The sequence below is a fragment of the Nannospalax galili genome, unplaced genomic scaffold, assembly GCF_000622305.1.
Source record: "Nannospalax galili isolate Female #2095 unplaced genomic scaffold, S.galili_v1.0 scaffold875, whole genome shotgun sequence".
NCBI lineage: Eukaryota > Metazoa > Chordata > Mammalia > Rodentia > Spalacidae > Nannospalax > Nannospalax galili.
In genome coordinates, this window is record NW_008337059.1 from 245,726 (window position 1) to 259,325 (window position 13,600).

General features: G+C 38.8%; 1 protein-coding gene and 1 non-coding gene across 3 annotated transcripts in view; one reads left to right on the plus strand and one right to left on the minus strand.

Annotated features, from left to right (window-relative positions):
- Nucleotides 1-13,600, minus strand: part of Abcc2 (ATP binding cassette subfamily C member 2) — an 82,117-nt gene that overhangs the window by 58,632 nt on the left and 9,885 nt on the right. The window contains exons 3-9 of one of the 2 annotated variants that reach the window (XM_008831935.2): nt 7,844-7,969; nt 6,354-6,488; nt 6,046-6,153; nt 5,440-5,495; nt 3,880-4,114; nt 1,576-1,739; nt 623-800 (exon numbers count right to left, since the gene is read on the minus strand). In XM_008831935.2, coding sequence (XP_008830157.1) covers nt 623-800; nt 1,576-1,739; nt 3,880-4,114; nt 5,440-5,495; nt 6,046-6,153; nt 6,354-6,488; nt 7,844-7,969 — 1,002 coding nt within the window. Of the gene's footprint in view, nt 1-622; nt 801-1,575; nt 1,740-3,879; nt 4,115-5,439; nt 5,496-6,045; nt 6,154-6,353; nt 6,489-7,843; nt 7,970-13,600 lie in introns of those variants that run through there. The other variant, XM_029563014.1, reaches the window with a different exon arrangement.
- On the plus strand, nt 10,330-10,452 carry LOC115070177. The gene has a single exon (XR_003849377.1). It is a non-coding gene; the product is annotated as a U6atac minor spliceosomal RNA (small nuclear RNA).

A 13,600-nucleotide genomic window follows, 5' to 3' on the forward strand; every position in this document is an offset into this window, starting at 1 on the left:
AAGTTCTGGTAGCTGCTACAACTTAGAAAAAGAAGTTGTTAGGCTGGGGATGTAGCTCAGTGGTAGCATGTAGAGGCCCTGGGTTTGATCACCAGTGCCACCAAAACAATAAAAACAAAGATAAGAAAAACAAAGAACCAGAAAAAGAATTTGTTAGGCAAACTTTGTTCTGGGGAGATGGAGCATTGACCCATACAGCATTCTAGTCCCACTGGTAAGACTAATTTGAAATAGATATACCAGGTCTCTGAATTAGTGTTATTAAGTATTTGAACTAAATGTTGGTGGTTTTAATAGTCTGACCCTCAGCCAGTTTGTCTGACTTTCATTCTTTCCCAAGGCTTTTTCACTTTGTCAGGAGAGACAAAGAGAACAGGTATCTAAGCCTTCAAGGTTGAAAGACATATCCTGTACACCTTGCCAGCTTCTCCCTAGAGTACACACCCCACATCTATGAACATACTTAATATTTTAATTTCCAAAGAAATATCTATGGGAGCCTTATAACTAATCAAAATTAAGTTTTAAGGCCAGTTTTCATTTCCATCAAATTATCCTTAATCTCAACAAATGCTCATGTTTCTAAGGGGGTTCTTTGTTGACACTTGACATAATTACTTACCTTCTTATATACAGAAGCCATGACGGTTGTCCGTACAGTCATTCCCAATATGAAGCACAATTGAAAATAATATTGAAGGCAGAAAGATTGGATAAGACTCACAGCAAACATGATAATCGCAAAGATATATCCAGCCCACTCATATGTGTCCGAGTTGCTTACAAAGGCAATGAGAACTCTGCCAGAGCAAAACCAAGTAAGTGATACTCATCAGGCCTCCAAGGCTTCTCACTCTACTCATGCTTGTTCAATAGCCCTACTCAAACTAAACGTAACAACCAGAATTGTCCAGTGCCTTAGGAAGACGCAAGCTTTACTAACTTGCTAGAGTTCTTTCTTTACTTGGAGATGGGCAGCAAGGGCCTAAGGTTAATATAGGGCTGTGAGACAGGAGAATCAAGAGTTGAATGCCAACCGAAGCTACCTAGAGGGACTCTGCCACCCCCAAAAAAGAATGGATGAATAGAGAAATGTTCACACATAGCTGCCATTGCCTTGCTTTGGGTCCTGTCATTGGGGTTGAGATGGATCAGTTCATTTTTAGACAGTGCAAGCCTATATCCAGCATGATGTTAAAAGGCTCTCTTGGTGGTAATTCATTCCAGAGGCAGAGGAAGGCTGTGGCTATGGAGAGATTAAGTTAGTTACCCTCGTGAGGAATGTAGCCCACTTCTTAGATGTGGCTCAGTTCATACTCTTTTTAACAAAGAAGTCTAATGAGTATGTGGCCTTGTATTAGGAGAGGGACCTCAAAAAGAGAGAGGGTAAATTTCATCTTAGATCTTGGAAACTGCCTTGTGCTCGTCACATACACAAAGCTGTAAGGTAGGAAAAAGGTAAAGCGTTTTCTAAAAATGGGAATTTAATAAAAGCTCTAGCCTACATATACAAAAGGCAAAAATAAGGGTGGTAGAGAAGGTCCTGAAAGGACAGCCAAAGGCGTGGGGACTCACTTAAGCAGCTGAGGATTCAGAAACAAGAGGATATCATGCACTAATTTCAGTATGAACGACTTCAGGAGCACCATGTAGAAAGTTTTGAAGAGGGCCTTGACCAACCAGGATTTGGGAAAGTCTTCCTTGGTTCCAGACTTCTTTTTCTTCTTCTTAGCTTCTTCCTGGGTACAAAACCAAAGGCAACAATGTCTGGAATTGTACAGTGTAAGACTGCTTCTGCTCTGAATGGCCCCAGAGTTTCAGCAGAGCCTATGAGCCCTGCTGCCCTCTTTGTAGTTTCAACCTTTTCTTCATCTCCTCACTGCTCTCTACCCTCCTGTTTTACTCCTCTCCTTCTAGCTCATATCATAATCTCTTTTGGACTGGAAAGGAGATAACTAGTGAGAATACCATGGAAAGACAAGCATGGAGATGTACAGCTGGAACCCCAGTACCCAGGATGCTAGGGCAGAAGAATTGTGAGTTTATGGCCAGCCTAGGCTACAGGCTACAAAGTAAGTTCAAGCCCAGCCTTTACTGCATTAGAGGACTCAAAATTCCAAAGTCCGAGGCTGAAGCTAAATAATAGAGTCCAAGGCCCTGTGTTGGATCCCAGCACAGGAAAATAAAAAAGTTAAAAGGAATACCATGTAAAAACAAAGAGCAGACTCTGAGAGGGGGTCTTGTGCAACCCCAAGAATGAAGGCTATGCTAATCTACATTTTGGAAGCTCAGAAGCTTTATTGTTTTTATTGTTCTTTCTTGTAGTTGTTGAGGCTGTTAATAGGTTGAATTTTGTTGAAGTCCTAACGTTTAGTATCTAAAAATATGTCCTTATTTAGAAATAGGATATGTGTCACATTTAGTCCCAGCACTCGGGAGGCAGAGGCAGGCGGATCTCTGTGAGTTCAAGGCCAGCCTGGTCTACACAGTGAGTTCCAGGCCAGCTGGGGCTACAGGGAGACCCTGTCTCAAAAAGACCAAAAAAAAAAAGAGAAAGAAATAGGATAAGAGTAATCAAATTGAAGTCTTTAGAGTGTAATCCAATATGACTGGTATCCTTTTAAGAAGAAATGAGACAGAAAGAAGGTGGCCATGTGGCCATGGAAACAGAATGGGATAGTGTACCTACAAGCCAAAAAATGCCCAGGATTTCTAGAATAAAACAGAAGTAAGAAAGGAAGAGAATCATTGTTCCCTACAGGTTTCAGGGGGAGAATGATCCTGCTGATACCTGATTTCAGATTTCTAGCTTACTAGGCTGACAGACGATCTCTTTCTCCCTTGCCCCCCCTTCCCTCCATCGTCTTTCTCTCTGTGTGTTTGTGGTGCTGGAAAGCAAACCCAGGGTCTCCTACATGTGAAGCACACACTCTATTACCATCTCCTCCTCTTCCCTTCCTCTCAGTATGGATCTCACCATGTTGCCCAGGTTGGTCTCAAACTCATGGGCTCAAACGATCTTCCTGCCTCAGCCTTCTCAGTAGTCATTGTGCTGCTTGTTTTATTTTCTTTGATAGTATTTATTACTTCAATATAGTATTGCTCGTTGCTTATTTTTCCATTTCCCTAAAGATGAGCATCTATCAGGCTCATTCCTTGTACCCAGTACCTCAAATGGTCTCAGCCACACAGCTGTGCTCAGTAAATATTTTTTGAACAAATTAATAAATTAGCTGCTAATGTTAATTTTCATCTCGGTGTAATGATATTATTTCTCTGTGTGTAAGCATGAGAGAAAGTGTGAGAGAAGTGAGCATACAGGCTTTTGTGTGCAGGAGGGTGCAGCTACAGGGGTGCCAGTGTGTATGGAGGTCACACACCTTTGGGTGTTGGTCCTGGCCTGTCTACCTTGTTTGAGATAGGGTCTCTTCTCTCCTGTGTAGGCCAGGCTAGCTGCCTGACAGTGTGTGCATATTCTTGTCTCCACCTTCCATTTCCTTAGACACACTGGGATTACAGATCCTTGTGCTATTGTGTCTGGCTTTTATGTGGGTTTTAGGGATCTGAACTCAGGCCATCAGGCTTATGAGACAAGTGCTTCTACCCACTGAGCCCACTGAGTATTATCCCAGGCCTAGTAATATTATAATTATTTTTTTACATTATGGAAAAATTTAAATATTCAAAAGGAGAAATAACAGTATATGATTACACCCATGCATCTACCACTAAGGCATTATTAGCATTGTGAATGCTACTACTAGTATAAAATGCAGTGAAAAGTATAAAGTGCTATAAAATATAAAATCAGAATCACAGTGACACTCTCTTCCTGAAATATAATGCATATTCACAAAGACACTTGGGGGGAAAAGTTACCAGGACAAGAACATCTTGACTTTGACTCTGGCTCTTGTTCAAACCATGTAGTGTGGCTTCTGGGTTCTGCTGGGCTTTCTTCTGCCGCCGTTTCTCAAGAGCACGCTTGGCTTTCTGCAGGTCTTTTGCCATGAAAACTTCAAATTTGCTCACTACTATCTCTGTTTTAAGCCCTTCATCAACATCCCAGATATCTTCTATTGTCAGTGGTTGCTTGTAACCTTTCAGAACAACGCTGGAACAAGAATGACCCACAGGCTGAGATCATTTGTGTGGTGCCAGAGACTACCTCTATCAAAACCTGTCTCCTAGATCTAAGGTAGAGAGATGCAGTTTTGGACTTTTTCATTGTTCCACTGTTCCTATCTCCTGGCCCTTTCATCTGACTGAGGAGTTGGGAGAGCTTGGAGACAACAGAGCAGGCTAGAAGAAAATCAGAAAAGGAGAAGGGGAATGCCTCCACCAAATTAAAAGTCAAAGGGATCGCCTCCCCTTGCTCTTACTCCTTCCTTTTCAACACAGACTGCCCTCTACACTCTGGCATCTCCTTGAGGAATCTCCATGACACCCTTAGGAAATGGACCAGATCTTAGGCCTGTCTCTATACTATCTCTGTAGATCAGACCTCTCCAACTTAAGACTTGACAGCACAGATGGAAAATGAATTGCATCTTTATTTGTAATAACTCTTAACTGAAATATAGCATTTCTTCCTAATGTGAGCATAATATGATGTCTTTGTTATCAGGATAAATTACAAATATTTTCATGGCTAACTTATGCTCATTGATACTTTCCATTTATTTATTTATTTATTTATTTATTTAATTTTTGTCTTTTTGAGACAGGATCTCCTTGTAGCTCCAGCTGGCCTGGAACTCACTATGTAGACCAGGCTGACTTCAAACTCAGACATCTGCCTGCCTCTGCCTCCCAGTTGCTGGGATTAAAGCGATGCGCCACCATGCTCAGCCATTGCTACTTTCAAATTATGATCATTATGAGAGTCACCACTAGATTTTTAAATTTAATGAACTGATTTTAAAATGCATATATTACTATATCACAAATTTGCTTTTAAAATATTTTGATAACTATATTTTAAATGTTTTACTTTCTTTATAGTCTGTGTTTTTAATATATATATAAAGCATTATCTGAAAAAGTATTTAAAAGCTTCACCAGCTGCAAAAGGGTCCACAAAACAAAGGCCAAGGATTCCTGTTCCAGATCTTCTGACAGCCCAGGTGGCTGTTTCCTCCCCGCCAAGCCTGTGCCACACTGCCTGTCTCCACATTTCCTCTTTCTTGTCTAGCTGTCTCCTTCCTTTTCTCCCATGTAGCTCCCAGACTACAAAGAATGATTACCTTCCATCTTCTCCTTATCATCCTAATCTGTCCATGAAGGGACTGAATTGAACTGACCTATAAGTTTTAACACTCTCAAACTCTAAAAAGAAGGGAAATGGAGGCCACAGAAGGCATGTTTTAAAAATTAAGCTTTTCTTCACTTTCAGAGAAGTGAGCAGGTAGGAAAACTCATAATCCAGGCACTTCCTACCTGTCATACCAACTATAGGTAATGCTACTCAGAAATGAAGCCGTGGATGATGGATTCTGAAAAATAAAAAATTGAAAGATAAATCATTTGGAAATAGGAACCCTACTGGATGCTAAAGAAGCTGATTCTTCTAGACATGATACTAGAAACTGATGTGATGCTGAAGTTGGTGCTCAACATGTTTCTTTGGTGGCTCTAAAGTCACTAATAGAATGATAATCAGATTTTCTGGCATAGATCTAGGAATTAACTGCCAACGCGGAATGTTTACAGATGAACATGAAAGTAAATGTTCCAGTGTGCTCATTCTGTTTCTTTCTATGTAAAATGTTCTAAACTACAAGTTGACTATCCCTCATCTGAAATGCTTGGGACCAGAAGTGATTCAGATTTTGAAGTTTTTCAAATTTTGCAATATTGCATAGGCTTTTTGAAAGTTTCAGCTTTGGAGAATTTTGGATATCAGAGTTTTGGATCAGTGATATTCAATATGTGCCTTTTTATGGGCTCATGGGACCTCCATGAAGGCTAGACATCTCAAAGTCATATCTGTTAAGCTATGCTCCCACTAAGTGCTATATGAAATGGGCAAATTTAGAGTCTCACATTTGATGAGCCACTTCTTTCTGAAAAGGCTGAAAGGATCAGGATGAGGATCTGGAATCCATAAGAGATGAAGAACAGACAGGAATAGGCCAGATTAGACTTGCTGTCCTGTGGTGGGGGAGAGGGAGAGAGAGAAGAAAAAGAGCATTTTATCCAAGTCTAAACAACCCATGCCATACCAGTGATTAAAGACTATTATCAAACCCTCTGGTATAATTCTATCCTGAAGTCAAATTCCTTGACTGGAAGCCAACTAACTGATTTAGAAGCTGCCTAGCAATGCTCTTAACATCACCTTCTCTTCTTACCTGTAGGAGTGCCCGAATCAGAGTCTGAAACTGGAAAGTGCCACAGAGTATTGAGAGAATCCAGAATAGAGTCAGGAACCAAGAGTTCTTCTGCAGACACCATTGCCTGCTGTGCTGGATCACCAAAACCAGGAGCTAGAGAGAAATTTACAAGAAATTCTGAAGAATAACCATGGATAGGAGGGAAGAAGGATATCAGAAAGAAGAAGTGGAGAAGGGATTGTTGAAACTAATCTGGCCAGGCAGGGAGTACATGAATGTCAAATTTACATTTCTTCCCTGATCCTAACTCTTTCTTCTAGCACTTCATCTTTACACTTAGATGAGAAGTTAGCCAAAAAAAGTAAAGGGTTACTATCACATTTTAGTGGAGTTACTTTAAGAATTATGAAAACCTTTTTAGGACCCAAGGAAGTTAATGTCAGGCTGTGGTCAGGATGAGGAGGCAGACTCTTATGCATAGGTTCTAGTTGACTGTATCTTGACACTATAATATTGGACTAAGAAACTAGTTTTTAAACCCCAACCTTGCCTGAGATCAACTCACTACATATGTAGGTTCCTAGTCCTAGTGCTGTGCTAGAAAACCAGTATTCTAAAAGTAGAAAAGTCATGATTTATAGAATTTGCCAATATTCATGGTATAAATAGTCCTGCTATGGCAGATTTCAATTTCTAATATGATGTCACTGAATAAGGAATTGGGATAATATACACCAAGACAATTCAGTGTTGGTCATCTATGGTACATCTCTTTCTGAACCTTTCTCTTTTTTTTTGTTCTGTAGCAGTGGTAGCAAGCAAAAGTTCCTAGAAAGGTCTTCCAAATCATGTTACTGAATGAAGGCAGGGCAAGGGGTGTCCAAGGTTGTGTTGAAAACACAAAAAACAGAAAAATCAGAGGTTTTCATTTTTCAGGAGTTTATAAATTGAAATAGCTTTGTGTCAGCTTCCTCTTTTAAAATGATAGCAACTATTCAATAATGTTTTTGCCCCCTTCCAAAACAAAAGATGCCTACAAGACAGTACATTGATTTCTTTTTTTATCTTCCTCTTTCTCCTCCTCCTTCTCCCCCCGCCCCTTGAGCTAAGCTGAAGTAGAACTCATCCTTCTGGGATCACAAGTGTGCACATCTGATATCAGTTTCTGATATCAAACATACAGAACTCTATATGGTTCCATATATTAACCATCAGTCAATTTAAAATAATATTTACAAAATTTAAAAAATATTTTACATCATGAAACTTAGGTCTCATCTGTGGTGCTTAGATGGCAAGATGAGGGAGGAAGATTAGAGACAGTTCTATAAATTAGAATTCAAAATGAGAAGAAAAGTAAACATTTGTTTTACCTCTTTACAATCAAGCTATATTTAAGACCTTATAAAAGACATTAAATTGGCCCCCGTTTAATCCCCAAAGAGTACATTTTAGCTGTCTATGGGTTGAGAGGAGGTAAATAAGTTGGAATTGTTATTGGTCCTTACCCATGTGCATAGGTAGAGGATTGGATTAGTGTATCTAATAGGAGGTATTGTGGCTTGTCCAGTGTCTTCTGTGAGTGCAAGGGACAAGTCTATGGCTGCTAAAATAAGAAGAAACCCAACGAGCACCTGAGAAGAGAAAAGACCACTGTTAGGGCATGCGTTGTCTTAAGGCTTTTCAAACAGAATGGTTTGCAGCAATGGCCATGGAAATGATATATAGTAAGTCAAATAGTGTATTTAATAAACATTTCTAAAGTACCTTGTTACAAATAATTCAGTAACAATAAAATTCAAAGTATGCCATAATAACTGTCATCCCAGCACATGCGAGGCTAAGGAAAAAGAATCATGAGTTCAAAACCAGCTGGGGCTTCATAGTGAGAACTTATCTAAAATAAATATACCATGATTAATATTTTTGAGGAATGCTAAGTGTGATGGTTTGGGTTTTGTTTGTTTGTTTGTTTGTTTGGTCTTTTTGAGACAGGGTCTCTCTGTAGCCCCAACTGGCCTGGAGCTCACTATGTAGATCAGGCTGGACTTGAACTCACAGAGATCCTCCTGAGTGCTGGGATTAAAGGAGTACGCCCCCATGCCTGGCCCAAGTATGATGGTTTTAACAGTGTGCCCACAATTTTTTTGATACCTCCTTCACAACATAGAGCTGGATGTAATAACTTAAGTCTAATGAATAGAAAATAGTAAAGTAGTAGTATGTGACTTCTAAGACAAGATCATAAAGAACAACACAACTGCTTTCTCTTTCAAATCAATCACTCTGAAGGAACCTACCAGACCTGTCATGAAGACAATCAAATTGCTCTAGGAAAAGGTCTATATAGTTAGGGAATGAGACCTCTTGATAATAACCAGTGAGAAACTGAGCCCTTTTGCCAACAGTCACATGGATGAATCATCTTAGAAGTAGATCCTCTGGCCAAGATCCTCATGGTAGACCTTGAAGCAGAGCTCAAGTCAACAAGCTCCTAAATTCCTGATCCACAGAAACTATATGGTAAAAAAAAATTTTATTCTCGAGAGGAATAATTAAACCTAAAATAATTAAAAAGAAAACCATCTATGTTAAAAGAATAAAAGGGGCGTGGGGGAGATAGCTCAGTCAGTAAGTTCTTGCTGCACAAGCATAAGAACCCAAGTTTGACAGGCATGGTGAAGCATGCTTGTAATCCCAGCACTGGGGAGGAAGATAGGAGATCACTGAAGCTCATTAGCCAGCCAGCCTAGCCTAATCAGCAACCCCCAGGTCTTAGTGAGAGACTCCATCTCAAAGAAACAAGGTGGATGGCTCAAGGAATGATACTTGAGGTTGACCTCTGGCCTCCACATGAATGCACACACATCTTCACATGCACCTATGCACATATGAATACACATATACACTTGTATACACACACACACACACATACACACAAAGCTTATTCTTTAAGTTGCTAAATTTGAAGGTAACTTATTGCAGAACAGAAAGTTATATGCTACGTTTAAAAGGAGAATCTAAGTCTGGTAAATGCCTGTAATCCCAGCACTCAGGAGTTGAAGAAAGGGGATTGCCATCAGTTTCAGAACAGCCTGGGTTACATATTGAGTACCAGATCTGTTAAACCAAAGAATCCCATATTAACTGGTAGGTATTCTTCCCTTTCTTTCGTTGTAAGCCATTGCCTTTTAAAAAAGTTTTATTTATCGATTTTTATTTTATGTGTATAAATGTTTTGTCTGCATGTATTTAAGTGCATCACTTGTGTGCAATGCCCATGGAGGCCAGAAGAGGGCATAGAATTTCCTGGAACTGGAGAGAGTTACTGATGGTATTAGCTGCCATGTGGATGCTGGGAATCAAACCCAGATCAAAGAACAGCCAATGTTCTTAACCCCTGAGCTATCTCACCAGCCTCTGGGGCACAGTTTTGACCCCACATAAACTTTAAAGTTAACATTGCAAACAACTGTGACTATTTAATCTCAGAAGATCTCAAGCTAAAAAACTTTATTTTCTTATGACTCCTAAAACATGGTCCCACATTATACTAAAGACCCATTGACCACCCATCAGGAGAGCAAATTACTGCCTCATTTTAGAAAGCATACCAGTAGCCAAGTGTGGTGGTACATGCCTTCAATCCCAGTGCTTGGGAGGCAGAGGCAGACAGATCTCTGTGACTTCAAGTCTAGTTTGGTCTACATAGTGAGATCATTGCACCTTTAACAGCACTAGTGTTATTATTTTGGATCAAAGACATGTTAATAACAGGAATGTATTTTACTCAAGCCTGTAATATATTAAATTATCATGCTTCATAGGAAACTAGGAGTGAAAACTGTATTTGCTTTTAGCCAATGAGGAAGTAAAAGACAACAAGCCAGAGATAAATCACCTACCCTTGGGAGAATATTAACAAGAAGACCATGGAAAAGGCTTTGCCACATGTCTACATATATTAAAGTGAAAGAAATTTTAGAAGAACACTGAGCAGCATTGAAAGGAGAGATTAGCACTCCCTTTGACAGAATGGAAGAGGCCTTTGGACATGAAAACATGCATGTAAGTAGGACCTTGTCACCTACTTCATGATATCTAATCACTGTTTGAATAATATACAGTGAGTTCCTCAAACATGTCATAAAACTCCATTATCATTGAATCCTATCAAAAAACTTAGTGTAAAGCCATGTGTGGTAGCACACACCTTTAGTCTCAGCACTCAGGAAGCAGAGGTAGGTGGATCTCTGTGAGTTCAAGGCCAACCTGGTTTACATAGCAAGTTCCAGACCAGCCAGGACTACAGGGAAACCCTGTCTCAAAAAGCAAAAAAAAAAAAAACCTTAAATAAAAATAACAAACAAACAAACAAACAAACAAAAACAAAACTTAGTGTAACAACTGACCTGCATTTGTACATGGTCTCCCTGGACTGTTTACTTTCAAAAAATTCTAGAGAAAAAAATAGCACTTAAGGTCTTATCTCTTAAAAGAACTTGTGGAATTTGTTTTCTGTATTTGAATATAAATGTGAAAAGAGAAAAAACATAGCACTTAAGGTCTTATGTCTTAAAAGAACTTGTGGAATTTGTTTTCTGTATTTGAATATAAATGTGAAAATTAGTATCTAGAAATGTCCTCAAAAAGTGGAAAGATATTTAAAGTCAATGATAAAATCAGGCATAATACTGAGTGCCCCAAAAGTTTATTAATAGCAGTAATAGTTATGTATATAAGCAATGCATACATTATCACATATGGCCCAATATCATGTATTTTGCTGCTTGTATACATTTTTAGATTGCATAAATGAGATGTGCTACTTCTTGACTTAGGTAAGAAGTACTTAATCTGCTAGTTCTACTTCTCCATTATTTTTGTGTCTTCTTAAAAGTATAATATACAGCAAGACTTTAAAAAGTATTTTACTTATTATTTTTAGTATATTAGTGTATTGTTTGCATGTATGTAAGTGTACCCATGTTGGGCAATGACTGCAGAGGTCAGAAGAGGTCATTGGATCCTCTGGAACTGTAGTTATGAATGGTTATTAGCTGCCATGTGGGTGCTAGGAATCAAACCCAGGTCCTCTGCAAGAGCAGCTAGTGTAACCACTGAGCGATCGCTCCAGCCCCTAGACTTACACTGAAAAATTAATATTGGAAAGGGTCAAGTTACTTTCAAAACTACAAAGAAAAAAAATGACACCAAATGCTAACAACTCAATTTTTAAAATAAGAACGAAATAAAAAGAGATTTAAAGAAAAAAACATAAATGGCCTTTTGTTTTTGCTCTGGGTTTTTTGTTTGTTTGTTTGTTTGTTTGTTTGAAACAAGATCTTTTTATGTACCCTAGGCTTTCTCCCATTTGCTACTCTGTGCCTCGGCCTCCCAAGTGTCCAGATTATAGGCACACACCACTACAAATGGCTTTTAAACATATGAAAATTTGCTTAACTTCACTAAAAATGTGAGTTCAATTTGAAAGTATGATGACATACAATTTTTACCTGGTTACCAAACATCAAAAAGTTTGATAACAAGCCTCAGGTGTAGATTAGTAGTAGAGTACATTCTTAGCATGCCTGAGTTAAATCCAACACCACAGTCACAAAATTGATAGTGAAAACTGATGAGAATAAAGAGAAACCTTCATAGAGGGCAATTTGTACTATTTATAAAAATTTTGAGTCCACGTAGCCTTATCTCAGTAATTTCACTTCCATGAATTTACCCTGTAGACATACATGCACACAAGGTACTGCTTTATGCACCATTACTCAAGATGACAGAAATGTAAAAATCATGTAAATGCTCACATAGGGAATGTAAACTGTGGTATATTCAAACCGTAGCATCTTAAGTGGTCACTGAAAAGAAAGAAGCAAAATTTTGTGCTGCAATGGAAGGATCTCAAAGACACAGAACAGTTACATGAAGAAATACGTGTAAGTAGGTGTTCATAAATTGTAGTTGATCTCTGGAAGAGAAGGTACTAATGTTAGAGAATGCCGGCAAAGACAGGAATGAGTAGAGTACTGTGTATGCTTTGTACCTTTCAGTCCTATAACCCCTGAGAATCATCTATTCAAAAGATAAAAAGATGAATATAATCATGTTATGAAATGAGCAAATGATATGAATAGAATTCTTAAACGAACAAATGTATTTAACAAATTTAAAAACTCAATTGAGTTATATAACTCATGGAAATGCGAAGTAAAGCAATGAGCTGCCATTCTGCATATAAAATTGGCAAAGATGGTAGTACAATACATCATGGTTACATGTACTTTAGTACAATTTGTAACAATGTAAGCTAACAATGTAACCTTCCTAGATGGTAAAAATCTTTCCATCATGTTTAGAGTCTTAACTTGCTCAGATACTTTAGTACAGTAATTCTATTTCCAAGAAGTAATTCTACTTCTGAGGAAATACTCTGAATTTCAAGTAAATGTTTGCATGTAGAAGAATGTTAATTGTGGGCTGGAAAGATGGCTCAGCAGGTAAAGACTCTTACCAACAAAACTAACAACCTGAGTTGATACCTGGAACCCACATGGTGGAGAGAACCGACTCCCACATATTGTCCTCTAACCTCTACCAATGCTGAGGGGTTCACGTGCATGTGTAGGCACACATGTGTAGGCACAAATGTCATAAAAAAAGAATGTCAATTGTCAGAATCTCATATTTTTTGTTAGGAGAGAGAGAGCCCACAATGTATGTACCTGTATACATTCATGTGTGTGAATGCAGGCACATACATGCCACTGTTCACATGAGGTTAGTTGACAACTTCAAGTGTCAGTCATCACCTTCCCCTTTGAGAAAAGATTCCATTGTGTACACTAGGCTAGCTGGCTCATGAGAGACTCCTTCCTGGGATTTTCCTATCCTAGCTCCCCCACAGGAACCCTGGGATGACAGATACTATGTGTCTTGTTTTTATGTGGGTTCTGGAGAGTCAAATCAGGTCCTCATGCTTGCTTGGCAAGTGCTTTTACCCAGTGAGCCATCTCCACAGCCCAGTAGAGAAGAATTTTAAAGACCTGAAATAACCCAACAGTAATGAAGGAGTTTTTAGGAGGAGTTAATGTGGCAAGAGTTGTTAAATTAGCTATGGGCTATTATACTGAAGTGATGAATCATTAATAGTTGCTAAAATCATGCTTAGGAATTATTACACTGATAAATACTTTTTAGGTCTTTTTGAGATAGGGTCTCCCTGTAGCCCCAGCTGTCCTGGAACTCAC